Source organism: Artemia franciscana, chromosome 7 (assembly GCF_032884065.1).
Source record: "Artemia franciscana chromosome 7, ASM3288406v1, whole genome shotgun sequence".
In the NCBI taxonomy this organism is placed as follows: Eukaryota; Metazoa; Arthropoda; class Branchiopoda; order Anostraca; family Artemiidae; genus Artemia; species Artemia franciscana.
Genome location: NC_088869.1, coordinates 48,484,784 through 48,500,359, shown reverse-complemented (window position 1 = coordinate 48,500,359; position 15,576 = coordinate 48,484,784). Strand labels below are relative to the sequence as shown.

At 34.6% G+C, this 15,576-nt stretch overlaps 1 protein-coding gene across 13 annotated transcripts in view; it reads left to right on the top strand.

Moving 5' to 3' along the window:
• Window positions 1-15,576, top strand: part of LOC136029401 (protein turtle homolog B-like) — a 327,014-nt gene that overhangs the window by 292,484 nt on the left and 18,954 nt on the right. For 4 of the 13 annotated variants that reach the window (XM_065707755.1, XM_065707756.1, XM_065707754.1 and 1 more), the window contains 2 exons: window positions 10,216-10,320; window positions 13,004-13,084. In XM_065707755.1, coding sequence (XP_065563827.1) covers window positions 10,216-10,320; window positions 13,004-13,084 — 186 coding nt within the window. The remainder of the gene's footprint in view (window positions 1-10,215; window positions 10,321-13,003; window positions 13,085-15,576) is intronic. The other 9 variants (XM_065707762.1, XM_065707761.1, XM_065707758.1 and 6 more) reach the window with 8 other exon arrangements.

The following is a 15,576-nucleotide window of genomic DNA, read 5'->3' as shown; positions in this document are numbered from 1 at the left end:
ACTATAAAGGTAAAAACCAATAAAAAACTAAAAAGGCAAAAACTACAAAAAAAACTAAAAACTAATAAAAAAAGTAAAAAAGCTAAAAAACTAAAAAAACTAAAAAAACTAAAAAAAGGTAAAAAACTAAAAAAAATAAAAAATAAAAAAAAACTAAAAAAAAGGAAAAAACTGAAAAATAAGCTAAAATAAAGGTAAAAACCAATAAAAAACTAAAAAAAAAAAAGGAAAAAACTAATAAATGACGACACTCAAAGAGAAAAAAAAGGCAAAAACTACAAAAAAAACTAAAAACTAATAAAAAAAATAAAAAAGCTAAAAAACTAAAAAAACTAAAAAAAGGCAAAAACTACAAAAAAAACTAAAAACTAATAAAAAAGCTAAAAAACTAAAAAAACTAAAAAAAAGGCAAAAACTACAAAAAAACTAAAAACTAATAAAAAAAATAAAAAAGCTAAAAAACTAAAAAAACTAAAAAAACTAAAAAAAGGTAAAAAACTAAAAAAACTAAAAACTAAAAAAAAACTAAAAAAGGTAAAAACTAAAAGAACTAAAAAAGAAAAAAATAAATGACGACACTCAAAGAGAAAGCGACCAGGACAAAAGGAATGTTCGATTAGCAATCAACAAAGCACCGGGACACAGGGAGTATAAATGACGACCAGGACAAAACTAAAAAATCTAAAAATCTAAATAAACTAAAAAAGAAAAAAAAAGGAAAAAAATAAAGGAGAAAAACAAAACTAAAAAACGAATGTATATACAGACCGGTACACCGGGATACAAATGACGACCGGGACACAGGGAATATAAATGACGACCGGGACACAGGGACACAACTACAACGGGGACACCGGGGGAAACAGGGGGATATAAATGACGACCGGGACAAAAAAACTAAAAAGAAAAAAAAACTAAAAACTAATAAAAAAACTAAAAAATCTAAAAATCTAAATAAGCTAAAAAAGAAAAAAAAAGGAAAAAAATAAAGGAGAAAAACAAAACTAAAAAACGAATGTATATACAGACCGGGACACCGGGATACAAATGACGACCGGGACCCGGGACACAGGGAATATAAATGACGACCGGGACACAGGGACACAACTACAACGGGGACACCGGGGGAAACAGGGGGATGTAAATGACGACCGGGACACCGGGACAGGGAATGGTCGATTAGCAATCACCATCAACAAAGCTCAAGGGCAATCATTAGAATCATGAGGTATAGATCTGAATACAGATTGTTTTCCCATGGACCATTATATGTTGCATGTTCAAGAGTCGGTAAACCTGACAATCTATTTATATGCAAAGACAATGGGACAGCAAAGAATGTTGTATATTCGCAAGTTTTACGTAGTTAAAACCATATATATATATCTATCTATATTCACAGGTGGGACATAGGGACACAACTACAATGGCGCGTAACTATTATGGCGCGTAACGACTTACGCGCGCGGGGGGGCTTGGGGGGGGCGCGAAGCGCCCCCACCAACTAGGTGTTGGGGTGGCGCGAAGCGCCACCCCAACAGCTAGTATTTATATATATATATATATATATATATATATATATATATATATATATATATATATATATATATATAAACAGAACAAATGATCAGGCTATATAATTCTGATGGTTGAAGAAACAAACTAATATAACAAGACTTTTTATGTAAAAAAAAAAAAAAAAAAGATCTCTAGTAATCGTCCCAGGATTACTTGATTTCCTTCATTTTTCTCAGGAATTTATGCCTGAGAGCCATGCCTAAGGAGAGTGGATTTTTGTCTTGTTGAAAATACTTCAATATTAGATCTCAAAATTATCTAAATCATTAAAAAGGAACTTTTATTTCTGAAGAAAATTATGGCTGAGGGCAGCGACATATTTTTAAAAGAAAGGGATAACAGTTAGAGCGCTAATGTTGGTGGTTTTTAAACAACCATTGTAGATTAGGGTGTTATATCTTGAGAATATAGGAGCCCTTATAGCTGATCAATTCTTCTCCAAAACTTGTTTTTGCTAAACAAGTAAAGCGAGAAAAAAAACAACAATGAAAAAGTTGAAATTATTACGAATATTTGACGAAACAATCGCTGACCATCACTAGCCATAAGATGTTACAAAAAAATAAGGATAAATATTTTTTACGTAAAAACATATATATATATATATATATATATATATATATATATATATATATATATATATATATATATATATATATATATATGTATATATATATATATATATATATATATATTATATAGAAAATAGATTGAAAAGGGATTGAAAACTAGTAAATAAAATATTTGCCCCGCGATTCGCGAGCGGTCAAAATAGAAAACTAAAAGGCGGTATAATGGAAAAATTATGATAAATATACTCGCTAATTGGGCCAAAGTTATAAAGTTCTTCAAAAGTTTAGGTGATAGGAGTGTGGATTCCCCGAGTTTTTAACTTTTTCCTTTCATCACAGAAGATTAATTGGCTTGAAGTTCCCTAAAAAAGATCAATCAAAACTACTCTCCAGGAAACTTTGTTCTAAGATCGCGCCTTTTGGAACGTCAAGATCCCACCCCTAGAAAATTTTAAGACACCATCCTTTAAAGTTGGCTTTCGGCCCTACCAGAACTAACTCAGAAAAAATTTCCAGCCAAAATAGTAATTAAAATAAAGTTCTGATCGCCTTTAGTTTTCCATTAAAAATCGGTCTCCAGCCCTTTAAAGGTCTTATTAATCCTATGAAACTCTCTTGACCTATAAAACTCTTAGCAGAAAGGGATAGAGAAGAAATTTGCTCTGCTGAGTTGGCCTTACGGTTATTTGGTGCTGCGCTCAATTGTAAGTAGCATTAATATTTGCAAACTAAGTTAAAATTCGTAAATTGGCTGAGATAATTTAGTAGAATAATAATCTACTCAACTTCCTGCAGAGAGTCATCTAAGAATATCTAATTTCCCTTAGTTGAATCAAGAGGAGGGGGCATTTTAGAGGGTATTTCGATTATGTTTTATGTGAAAACACCAAAAAAGATTATTTTTTAATTCAGGCAAGAGGTCAATCCCCCTCCTACCTTTTGTTGGTTTTTATTGCTCTGAGCGTTTACTGAAAAGCTATGTTTACGTAAATAGCAAAAAAGACCACACTTGCTTTCCATCATTAACAACAAGTAGAACAGCGAAACTGTTTATATAAGACAGTGGAATGCAACTTTAAATGAACATTTCGACTCTATATCCAAGGGCCGTCCTCAGCAAAACAACGTCCTATGTTTATTGACCTTGTCGACTTTAGCACTTTAACTTCCATTTAATATCAGCATTTTTTTTGTCGGGCTGCGGTAAAATTTAGATAATCTTTTAGCCCACTCTATTCAATTTTTTTCCCATGTTTGCAATATTTTAGTTCCTTTGAACGTCTTTCTTTCGTCTTTTTATAGCCTGGTAATCTAAAACCGATTTAATTTGAATTTTTAATTTTTCTTTATTGAAAACGAGTGACGTTACCTAAGAGAAGATCAATAAGTGGATCTCGAGACTCTTGAGCGAGACTCTTTCCTTAACACTCCCAGTTTCAAACAAATTCTGATATCATTTTCCACTTCGAAGTAAACTGTTGAATCAACTAAAAATTTGATAAATTATAAGGTTTATCTGAATAATGCAATACGCCGGCGAGGTCGGATTCAGGGGGAGGGTAAGGGGGTTTGACCCCCTTCCTAGAAACGTTTGTCTGACTCGTAAAAGCGTATCAAAAACGAATATAGACCAATTTTTGATACGTTTTTACAAACTTTTTTTAACCCCCCCCCCTCCGAAAAAAATCCTGGATACGTACCTGCTTGCTGGGATCATAATTTTCTGTAAAAAAAAAGCTTGTACTTGTGTATCAAATAGTTCGTGGTAACGAACTGCACGTAAGGAGCGATGCGGCTCAATAGTAACTGAAACTGTAAGAAACAGTCTTAACAATGATAGATACATAAAAAAAATCTAATTTACGTGCCTATTCAAAATATATAAAATTCATGAGTTTAATGTTACCAATCAAAAGTTACGAGCCTGAGAAAATTTGCCTAATTTTTGAAAAAGGGGGGAAACACCCATAAAAAACAAATGATCTTAATGAAATTTCAAGCTCCTACGTAAAAAAATGTAGATTTTTTTTTTTGCTAGAATCAAGATCACGGATGCGTGTTTATTTGTTGTCATTTTGTTGTTTTTTTTTCAGGGGCGATCGTGTCATACCAGTGATCCTAGAAGATCGGGAGAGGGCTCATTTGAACGAAAATCAAAAGTTTTAAGAGACCAAAAAAATTGGACGGCAGCTATCCCTCCCATCCCCTGTTTTACCCGAAATAGTTTGATCAAAACTTTGAGATAGCCATTTTCTTCAGCATGGTTAAAAGATCTAATAATTATGTCTTCGAGGATGATTTGACCCCCTGGGGCTAGTTGCCCTTTAATCACTTTTGACTATTAGAATGGGCCATAGCCCTTTCAGTTTACAATCGAATGAGCCTTTTAGACGTTCCTACAACAAAAAATGGTCATTCCAAACTTTATATCGGATTCATTTCAGGAAAATACGATGTTAGTGTGGGGGGGGGGGGTTATCCTATTTCCGATTACTTTTAATCTTATATAGATTAACTTCCGATTACCAATCCAATGAGCCCCCTCTGAAGTTTCTACGACCACCTTTTCTATACAAACTTTACTTGCCCCCAGGGCACAACTTACAACCTAAGGGTTGTGGGGGGTCATATTCCTCAAAGACATAATTTACTGACCTTTCAACAACGTTGAACAAAATGGCTATCTCAAAATTTTGATTGGATGTGTTTGGGAAATGGTGGGCATAAGAGGGGGGGGTAGGTGCCCTCTAATCACTTTCGACTATTAAAAGGGGCACTAGCCCCTTACATTTTCAATCTAATAACCCTTTTTAGAAGTTTCTACGACTACAAATGGACGTCTCAAAGTTTATATCATATCCGTTTTGGTAAAATACGAGTTGTGGGGAGGAGTGTCCACCCTGCAATCACTCTGAATTTCAAAGGGAACACTGGAACTTTCAAGTACTAATCCAATGAGCTCCTTCCGAAGTTTATACGATCACCCTTTCTATATAAAGCTTAATAGCCCCCACGGCATAACTCACAACCCTTGCCCTGATGACTGTGGGGGGTATGTCATCTTCAAAGACATAGTTTTCGGATTTTTAACTATGTTGAACAAAATGGTTATCTCAAAATTTTGATTGAATGTTTTTAGAAAAATAATGGGCGTGGGAGGGTGGCTAGTTACCCTTCAATCACTTTCAGTTATTAAAAAGGGCACTAGCACTTGTAGTTTCCAATTTAATGAGCCCTTTTAAAAGTTTCTACGGCAACTCCTTCGATACTAAGTGCCCTGGTCTAAAAAATAATAATAATAATAAAAATACATTGTGCCCACATCGCTATTTATTTAGGCAGCGATTATTAAAAAATAATCAATTTTTTACGAAAAACTTAATTTTTCTATCAGGAATCACCGGATTCATTGGGTCAGCACTCACACGGCAAGCGGGTATACTTACTATTGTACCATCGGATATTGAGGAAATGGCGGGCGTGGGAGGGGGTTAGTTACCCTCCAATCACTTTTGACTATTAAAAAGGGCACTGGCTCTTTCGATTTCCAATCGAATGATTGGAAATTTTTGTTGAAGTTCCTTCAACAAAAAATGGCCATCTCAAAATTTTTATCAGATGTATTTCGGTAAAATACGAGTTCGCCCTTTGATCACTTTTAATCTTAAAATGGCCACTAGAACTTCTGATTACTTATTCAATGAGCCCCCCCCCCCTGGAGTTTATAAGATCACCCTTTCTATATATACCTTATGTGCCCCCAGGACATAACGCACAACCCTTGAAAATACGATCGTGATCGTTAAAATACGAGAATGTGAGGGGGGTTATCCACCTTTTTATTACTCTCAATCTTAAAAAGGACACTAGAACTTCTGATCACCAATCCAATGATCCCCCTCCGAATTTTACACGATCACCTTTTCTATGTATATACCTTATATGCCCCCAGGGCATAACTTATAACCACTACCCTGATGGTTGTGGAGGGTTTGTCATACTTAAAGATATAACTTCCGGACCTTTCAATTACGTTGAACAAAATAGCTATATCAAAATTTTGATTGGTTGGGTGTGGGAGGAGAGGTTAGTTACCCTCCAATCACTTTCGACTATTAAAAATAGCACTAGCCCTTTCATATTCTAATCGAATGCGCTTTTTTCGAAGTTTCTACGACAATAAATCGATATCTGAAACTTCTGACTACCAACCCAATGAGCCCCCTCCGAATTTTATCCGATCACTCATTCTATACATACCTTATATGCCCCCAGGGCATAACTTACAACCCTTGCCCTGAGGGCTCTAGGGAGGTTGTAAATCTCAAAGACGTAATTTCTAGGCCTTTCAATTACGTTGGACAAAATGGCTATCTAAAAATTAGGATTGGATGGGTTTGGGGGAACAGTGGAGGGAGGGGGGTTAGTTGCCCTCTAATCACTTTGGGCTATTTAAAAGGCCACTAGTCTTTTCAATTTCCAATCAAATGAGCTCTTTTAAAATTTCTACGACAACAAACGGCCATCTCAAAATTTCTATCAGATGTATTGCGGGAAAATGCGAGCTGTGGAAGGGCTATCCAGCCTCCCATCACTCTGAATCTCAAAAACCGCACTAAAAATTTTTATTAGCAATCCAATAAACCCCTTCTGAAGTTCATACGATCACCCTTTCTATATATACCTTATATGCTCCCAGGATATAACTTGAAACCCTTGCCCTGAGGGCTCTGGGGAAGTTGTCATCCTTAAAGACATTCTTTCCGGAACTTTCAACTACGCTGTACAAAATGGTTATTTCAATATGTTTATTGGATGTGTCGGGGGAAATGGTGGGCGTAGAAGGGGTGTTAGCTCCCCTTCAATCACTTTCGACTATTAAAAAGGGTATAAGCCCTTCCAATCAAATGAGTCCTTTTCTAAGTTTCTACGACGACTCCATCGATACGAAGTTCCCTTATCTAAATGAAAAAATAAATAAATAAATAACTAGTATATTTTGCCCACATCGCTCTTTACTTAGGCAGCGCTATTGCGCTGCCTATGATAGTAAATTTTTAAAGAATCTATTACATCCTTCTATACTTACCGTGTCCGAAGTTTTAGTTGTCTCGAAATATTTTCACGGTATTGGCAAATACAACCAATATTTTTCTGTTCTAGACCATCGGTCATACCTGATATTTTAAGACAAAAAAAAAGATAAAAAAAACTGTTTTCAATTTTCCCCCTGGAATTGGAAATTTAACTCTTATTCTTGTACTGTATACATGTACACATTGTGCATAGACAAGCGCAATATTCCAACGACTTAGATTTGATCGGAGGTGACTAAATACCGACCCCATCTGAAACTACTTGTATGTTTGCTCCTTAGCCATGTTCTTTCGCTTCTAAAATACGCAATTGAGTGTATGGCATCAAACACGGCGCTGAGCCGGAAAAACTCATTGTGTACGCAATAGCTGCCTGTGAAGGATGCCAAACACTAGTTGGACAAACATAATAACCAAAAAGAAAATTCATCACAACAAAGATAGCAGTACATGACCTATTTGACTCGCATACCAGCATCCAGACCGTCGTTCGTGCTTCTCCAGTGGTAAGCAGAGGGTACAAGAACTAGAGAAGGCCGAATAACACACCTCGAAGAACGTATGAGCGAGACAAACTTGACACCAACACATGAATAATCCCCCTATATTGGGAAGATATTTACACTGCTGTACACTCGAGATTTTTTGAAAATTGTAATACCCCAATTAGATTTTTGGTAAAAGAAATGCCAGAATTGCAAATTTGCTACTTGAAAATGCAAAATGTGGCAATTTTTGTTCATTTGTTGACTTTCATGAGAGATATGGAAAAGTAAGCGAGGATATATATAAAGATTTACATAAGAAGAAATGTGCTAAAGTTTATTTTTTAATAGTGTGGCTTCGTATGAACATGTTGGGATAGAAGTGCCGTAATATGTTTTCTCCTAGTTATGGCCAGTTGATTTTGCGTCTTACCTACTTAACTCAGCCACATAATGCCACATTTTCTACATCATGCTTGCCCCCGTAGGGGTAACTTAATAAAGAACAAACTCTATCCGATGCAAATCAAAAATTTAAACATGTGTAAAAAAAAATTATCAAGTGAGGAAGAATTACCATTTGAAGCTAATTCAGGATTAGTAACTATTATTTTCGTTCCTCTTTATAGTACATGTTTTTATCTAAAACAAAATTCATGGGTATTTCGAAAAATAGCCTGAAACTCCACAAAAATTGGTTCGTATCAAAATTAAACTGTACCACTAGAATCTCCATAACTGAAAGCCTCATATAGGGAAAACTATAGTCTCCTATCTTGGGCAACAAGGAAAATTACTTTTCCGCATGGGACGCAGTTATGTCTCCTTTTTCTTTTTCTTTTTTATTCATTGCCTGCCAGTGGAACACTGAACTATAGTAGAGAGATGTATAAGGGCTTATTCGAAAGCTCATTTTTACATCAACGTCGTTTTGCAAGTAACAAAACATAATATCCGAAAAATGTATAATTTTGGGCAAAACTGCATCTTTATATGTGAGCAGATTTTATACACATCTTTTGACAAGATAATATGACACTTTGCATATAACGGGCATGTTGTCCTATTTGAATGATTTCGCTGCCTTGTTCCTTGTGATTCGTTCTTACTAGACTCATCTGAGAAGAAAAAACCGAAGGTTCTTTTTTCTATGCGCCATATATTTTGCACATGATAGTTTATGAACAACTACAGTATTAAGTTAGAGCTTTCAGGAGATGTTGTATCATACAAAACCCGAACATTACAAACATTCAGAATCTTATAAACGGCTAAGGATATTAAGCTGTATAAATAAATAGGACATGTTCAAATATGTAATTCCGGATAAAACTTTTAATTCTGGCAAGGACTTGAATAATTACATAAAGTATCAGAAAAGACTGAGACTGAAACGTAATTGACCATATTATTGTTCTTTACTAGGAAACTGGCTAAGGAACTTTACCAGTAAAGAAAAATCTGAAGGCATTTTCCTTTGTGTGATAAATGAAACATTTTAAAGCTTCATTTAACCCAATTGATTCATTTGATGTTTGGTAAAAATATGTACTCTAATGTATAATTTTCCATGAACTATTACGAAAGAGGGCCGGTGGTTTATTGCGTAGGGGGGGGCGGCACCCGATGCCTCAAAAATGTATTTGGCCCCTTTTTTATTGCAGAAAAATCTTCATAACACAAAACATAAAAGATTACAATCATATGTTTAGCGGCACAAAAGATGAAGAGGTGGAGGGGCATCTTGACAGTCTTCAGGGAATTTTCTAGGAGAGTAGGCTAAGGATAAGGGATTAGAGTTCTGAGAGCTGTATAAACAAATGCCCCTTTCACTAGCCTGACCAAGACTCTTAGAGGACGTGTCAATCAAAAACCTTTGAACTTCCAGTAGAAAATTTTCAAATCTTGATTCCCCCAGATCAAAAAGGGTTATAATTCTTATGACAATCAATATTAATCTCAAAACCAGTCGTCAAGCGGTCTTATCTGATGACATAATAATCCTTTTTTGAAAGAATTAATTTTTTTCCGCAGGCCTGTCTCTAAACTAGAGCTCTATCAATGATTTAAATCATAAGGAAACCTAAATCTTTCTAGTAGTTTTGGCGATACCTCTGTATCTCCAATGTAAATTACATATCTAAATGTTTGTCGTCCATATTCATAAATGAATATATCGTTAGTTTTGACAACCTTTCTTACTTTTGGTATCATGGAAAATGGACAACTATGAATCTTAATAAAAATTATCAGTCTCAGATTATCCAAATGTCCAAAAAAATATACACATATGTCAAACCTACACGGTAGATGTAAATGTTTGTATTTTGTATTCACAAATAAATACTGTTGAGTTTTAATAACCTTTTGAACTTGCGATTATGATGGAGAACACACAAATACGAATTTTAATGAAATATCAGAGGCTTTCTGATTATTCTTATATCTAAGAAACGTGAACATATTCTTATTTGCTCAATTAAGTTAATTTTCTATTTCGTGCTGACCTAGGACAAGCCCCTCCAGAGCCTGACCCTCCAGGACCATCTAGAGGAGTAACTGGTGAGCCTGAAAGGGACCTCAGTAACGGTATGACGTGTCCCTGAGCCAACTATGCATGCTAAAATGTACCTCTGCTTTTTTCATAGTGTTTTTAGAAATAGAACAGCCAAACTGAAATATCAAAATGAATTACGGTGCGATAATTTCCACTTTTTAAAGTACCAAAGACGTCAAAATAAAAACATGTGTTTCCCTCTATCTGAGGTCGATTCATTCCTGAAAACCAAATTTTCTCCAATTTTTATTGTGGTTTTTATACAACTATTAAAATTTTTCTCGCTGTGTAAATTCTCTCTTTTAGTGCAACACTAAAAGAAGGTGAGAAACAAGCGAAAACTTTTTCTTTTTACGCAAAACTTAATGCTTGTACCGCCATTTTACGTCCATCACAGGGGCAAGCATTCTGCTAATCAGTCGGGCGGTACAACCCCTTGCTATTGAACAAATATAGAGTAGTGAGAATGTGTCAAAGTTAAGTAAGAAAAGTGTTGTGATTTGAATCAAAAGAATAGAGAATTCTACTTATATGTCAATCAAAGAGAAAATAAAACAACCTAGGATAGCCTAATTGGTCTTTCTAAAAATATTCTTCTATAGTTAAATCAATTAACTAATAATTTGAAGCAATTACTCTTGAAGAATTTTAAAAATAAACGTATTACTGCATAGCTAAGAATTTTACTGTTCAATGACATATGCATTTCCTTTCAGATTCTATTTGGGAATGAGATCTTATGGTTATATTCTTGCACAGTTTTACTCATTCAGTCTCTATTTTATTCCTAGTTTACTTTTTTTTTTATCTAGTTTACTGACATTTAATGGCAGGGTCTGTCATTTGTTGCAGCAATCAGGAAAGCCACACTTTCTAGATCTACATGGGGATATATTTTTTCGCTCATTTTCTGCTGATTTTTAACACACGCCCTTTATATTAAACTCAGCGCCCCTGGGTCGAAAATCTTTTGTATTAAAAACTGAGTACCCGTGTCTTCTTAATATTTCAATGCGCATTTGGTTGTGTAAGTTTTCACAAACTAATTCAAAAAATCACATTTCAATTTTGGTGTCCTTGGTACTTTAAGGAGGATTCTTTGTAAAAATATTTTTCTATAGTTTTTGTCCTCTATACATTTTCCTATTTATGTTCTTAGACTCTCTTATTAAGAGTCTGATCCTCCAGGGTCATATACAAGAGGAATGGCTGATGAGCCTGAAAGGAACCCTAGTAGCAGTATAGCGTCGCTCTAAACCGATTAAGCATGCCAATGTACCTCCCCCCTTCATAGTCTTTTTTAGAAATGTGTTTCTGCTTCCTTGTCTTCTGTATTATGTTGCTTTCAGTAAAAGGAGTGAAATATGGTTAAGTAAGCTTGATAGAAAATGGGGGTTGGAAATCTCTTTAGGATGCACAGAGGGTTCACAAATCGTGGCTGTAAAACTTGTCGTATCATTTCTAATAACCCTACTCTCAAATTTATGTTATACTGTGAAGGTAGACAAGGAAAACGTCTGGCTTATTGGAAACACGATGGTTCTTAGTAGATTAATTCAGTGAGTTACTCTTGGTATTTATTAACTTGCTTGGGATAAGGTAAGTGGATTATTTTAAAGCTATCCTCCTCGCTTCTTATTGTTTATTCATTTACTCAATCTTGTTTAAAAGTAGGTAAAACTTTAATGAAATGTCTACTATGAAAAGACAATGCAACAAAAAGAAGATAAAAAGAAGAAAAAAATAATACTACGAACTGTGAAACAAAGGTCATCTTTATGCCCAGACCAAAATTATTAGTTTGCGACACAAGATGGCAGAATCGGGATTTTCCTGTGGAACAATACATTTCGTTCGTTAAAAAGAATGCTAAAACTTTGAATTTCCGGCGAAATGATCTACTCCCTTTTCTCTTCACTACTGGTTCAATATATCTTTGGTGTTAAATAAGGGAAACAGAAATACGCAAACTAAGAAACACACATGCGCTTGGACCGTCCTTCTTGGTAAATCCCTCAAGAATTTTCCTTCTTGGGGAACCTCCAGTTTAGGGTTTTCGACCATGGTAATAGCAATTATATGCTTTTGATCCGAGGTACCACTGTTTTTTAGGGTTTTCAAACACTTTTCAGAAACTCCCATAAACGTATTTTTTTGTCATTACTTTACTTTAACATGGTTAATAATTACCGTTCTAGAATCAGTGTCAAATGACGATTCTTATGCATTTTAAAATCTATTTAAAAACGCATTATTTTTTAAATGTCGGATAGAGCGAGTGAGATTCATCCGTTAGTTTGTTACAGCGACTACTGCAACCAGGAAAAACTGAAGCTTTTCTTGGAATTTATGTCCCAAAATCTGTGATTTTTGCTTTTTGTACAACTGCTTATCGATCTCGCTTATAAATGTATTCACCTCCTTTCATTTCAAATGGAGCCCAAAGGACTTTATATGAAAGGAGGCAAATTGCAAAGGGAGGTGAATGGGAGGTGATCGGACTGATTATAAATTTCTCTTCTTTTTCAAAACAAGTCCGAATAAGCTTAAAACATGGAGTTAACAAGATAATTTTTGCTTATTGGCCAGTTTTGTTTTATTTTCTGAAATGGCGTTCCTTTTTTATGCACGAATAAGTTAATCTTCTTGTTTTATTATAGTTACAACTTTTATTGTCTTTTTTATTTTGCATGATTGTTTTTCCTTTTCTTATAGAAATCAGAGATTATTCTGTTGTGACGCTGCCCAAAGACCCTTTTGGCATGGAGTATTATCCTAAGTTAAATATTCGTTCAGGTTTGTCTTAATTCATGTTTCTTTTATTTCGTTTTTTTTCTCTTTATTACGCTTATCGAATAGACTTCATATGAGCTTGCACTAAGTAGCTGCTTTTACCCGAAAAATTTCGGTCTGTAGTCATTTCTAAAGGAATTTTCGGATTTAAAGATAAATAGCCCAAGAGATTTTTAAACTATGCTTTTAAGACGTTACAACTCTAATTACTCTATTAGTAAATTCAGGGGTTCGAGTCCTGGTGTCGCCGATTATTTTGCTTGGAACGGGGGTCAGTGCTGCGAATCTGTAAGCTCAGAGTCGATCCAGCTCTAAATGGGTACCTGGAGAAATCTGGGGGGAAAACACGGGATGCGTCAGACGATTTCCCCCCAACTACGCATTGCACTCCCGCCTGAAGGCACTGAATCAGGAGGTCGGTACATGCGTCACGCAGACCATTGGTCAGCATGCGAAAAATTTAAGTTTAAGCTTACTAGTAAAACAACGCTTGCATTTGCATAATAGGAGACGTTTTGAATTAACGCGAATGATAAGAGGAAAAATATGGTAATTTCTCATAGGTCATCAATCGATCCAGTAATACTAATAACCAAGTTAGATGCATCAAACTGATGATTTACTTGTGCTTTATGTTCTTTTTCTAATGAGTAAAATAGTGTACCCTATAAATCGCCAAAATTGCTAAAATATCGCCCCCTAAAACTATATTGTACGATCCATGGCTTAAAGTGAGAAAGAAGGGTTACATTTTTTACAATAAAATTTTATTTAATTACTCTTTTGTTTTTTTAATTAATTTTTTCCAATTAAAAAACAAATTGAAAATGACAAAAAGCAATCACAAACAATTTAACCTCCTAGCATGGATGATGAAAAGCCACAAATATTTTTATATCTCCATTAAAAAAAATAGAACCCCTCCCCCTTCCTGTTCTTAAAAAATCCCTTTTTTTGCACCTTAATTTTTTCTAAAAAAAAATCCACAATTTCGTGTGTCGTTACCAATGTGTCAATGGCTATAGTAATAGAATAACTTTTTTTTTACTAAACTCTGTAAAATTCCGTATTTTACTCATGCATTTGTATATTGTTAATTGGCAAATTCTTTCTAAGAATAGAATATGAAAGCTCTGACATGAGATTATAAATCAGAGCCGTCCTTTCGACCCCACTTAGAAGATACTCTTGCTTACACCAATGAACCCTTCCTGGTACCCAGAGGCTGATCAGCGAAATATCCACTTACGCATAGAAAATATTTTGAATGTTTTTATTTATCTTCAAACCATAGAGGAAGAAACTCACAGTAGCGTTAATTAAAAAAAATTATATGAAAATACATAAAAAGGGCATTCCTGAATAAAAATACATCCGAAAAAGGTACTTTTCGAAATATAGAGGAGCACATGTCCCCTTCCAAATAATGTCACTGAACTGATTGAGTGAACACACAAAACAGAACGAATCATTCTGTGACAATTTAGAGAATAAAGCGCAGAGAATCTAACAAGGGTTTTCAGGAATTCAATAAAACGACGTATGAAAATTAAATCTACCCAATAACTAGGCTTATATTAAAGGTTGACTCCCTACAACACAATCTTGGTGTCAATTCACCGAAAATGTAAAGGGAGTTCCATTGTTCGTATGTGTATTACTGTTAATAAACGTACAACACCCTTTGATGAAAAAGAAGAGTTAACGTATAAAGTTTTGGAGTAAAATGACTGATCTAGGTTTAAAATGTGTTGAGACTGGAGTTCTTCCTTAATATATTACATGGATCACACATTTTTACCATCTAGAACAACATAAGGAGGGTTCAACCTCAGGGCATTATCATCTGGTTTTGTCGTATCTCTCTACTTGCTTGGGCTTTCAGCCCTCGCTAACAAAGGGTGGCAAAAAGTTAATAGCAATAATCCAGAAATAATAAAACAATAAAGTAAACAATGACAAATTATTATGCCAAGACGACATAAAAATCGTTCCTACTAAAGATGAAGTTTTTTTTATAATTATCTTAAACTCAGCGAAGTCGAAAGTTTTTCAAAAGTTCACCAAATTTTCGTTGTCTCGTTTAACCATATGAACGGTCTTGTTTTTATCAAAATATATGTAGATCCTTGTTTTGTCAACGTTTTGAAGCTGAAAACAAATTTATTAACAAAAACAACATTCATAACATCCCTCTAAAACTGTCAGGAAGACCAATTGGGTTGTCAGTGATGGTTGTTTCTGGGTTCTTCTATTTGTAAAGAAAAATAAATCTACTTTTTCCTTAAAATACAAAGCTCGGGAATTCCAGTTTTAGAATTAAAAAAAAAATCTAATCCAAACCATTATTAGCTTCCCAGAAGGTAAATTTCAACCTATTTTTAATCTTGTAAAATGTTTCTGCCAATCCCATACTCTCCGGTAAAATACTTCTAACATATCGCTTCACAAAGCAGGGAAACCAACATGTGGCCCAAATAAAGAGGAGGATGTAG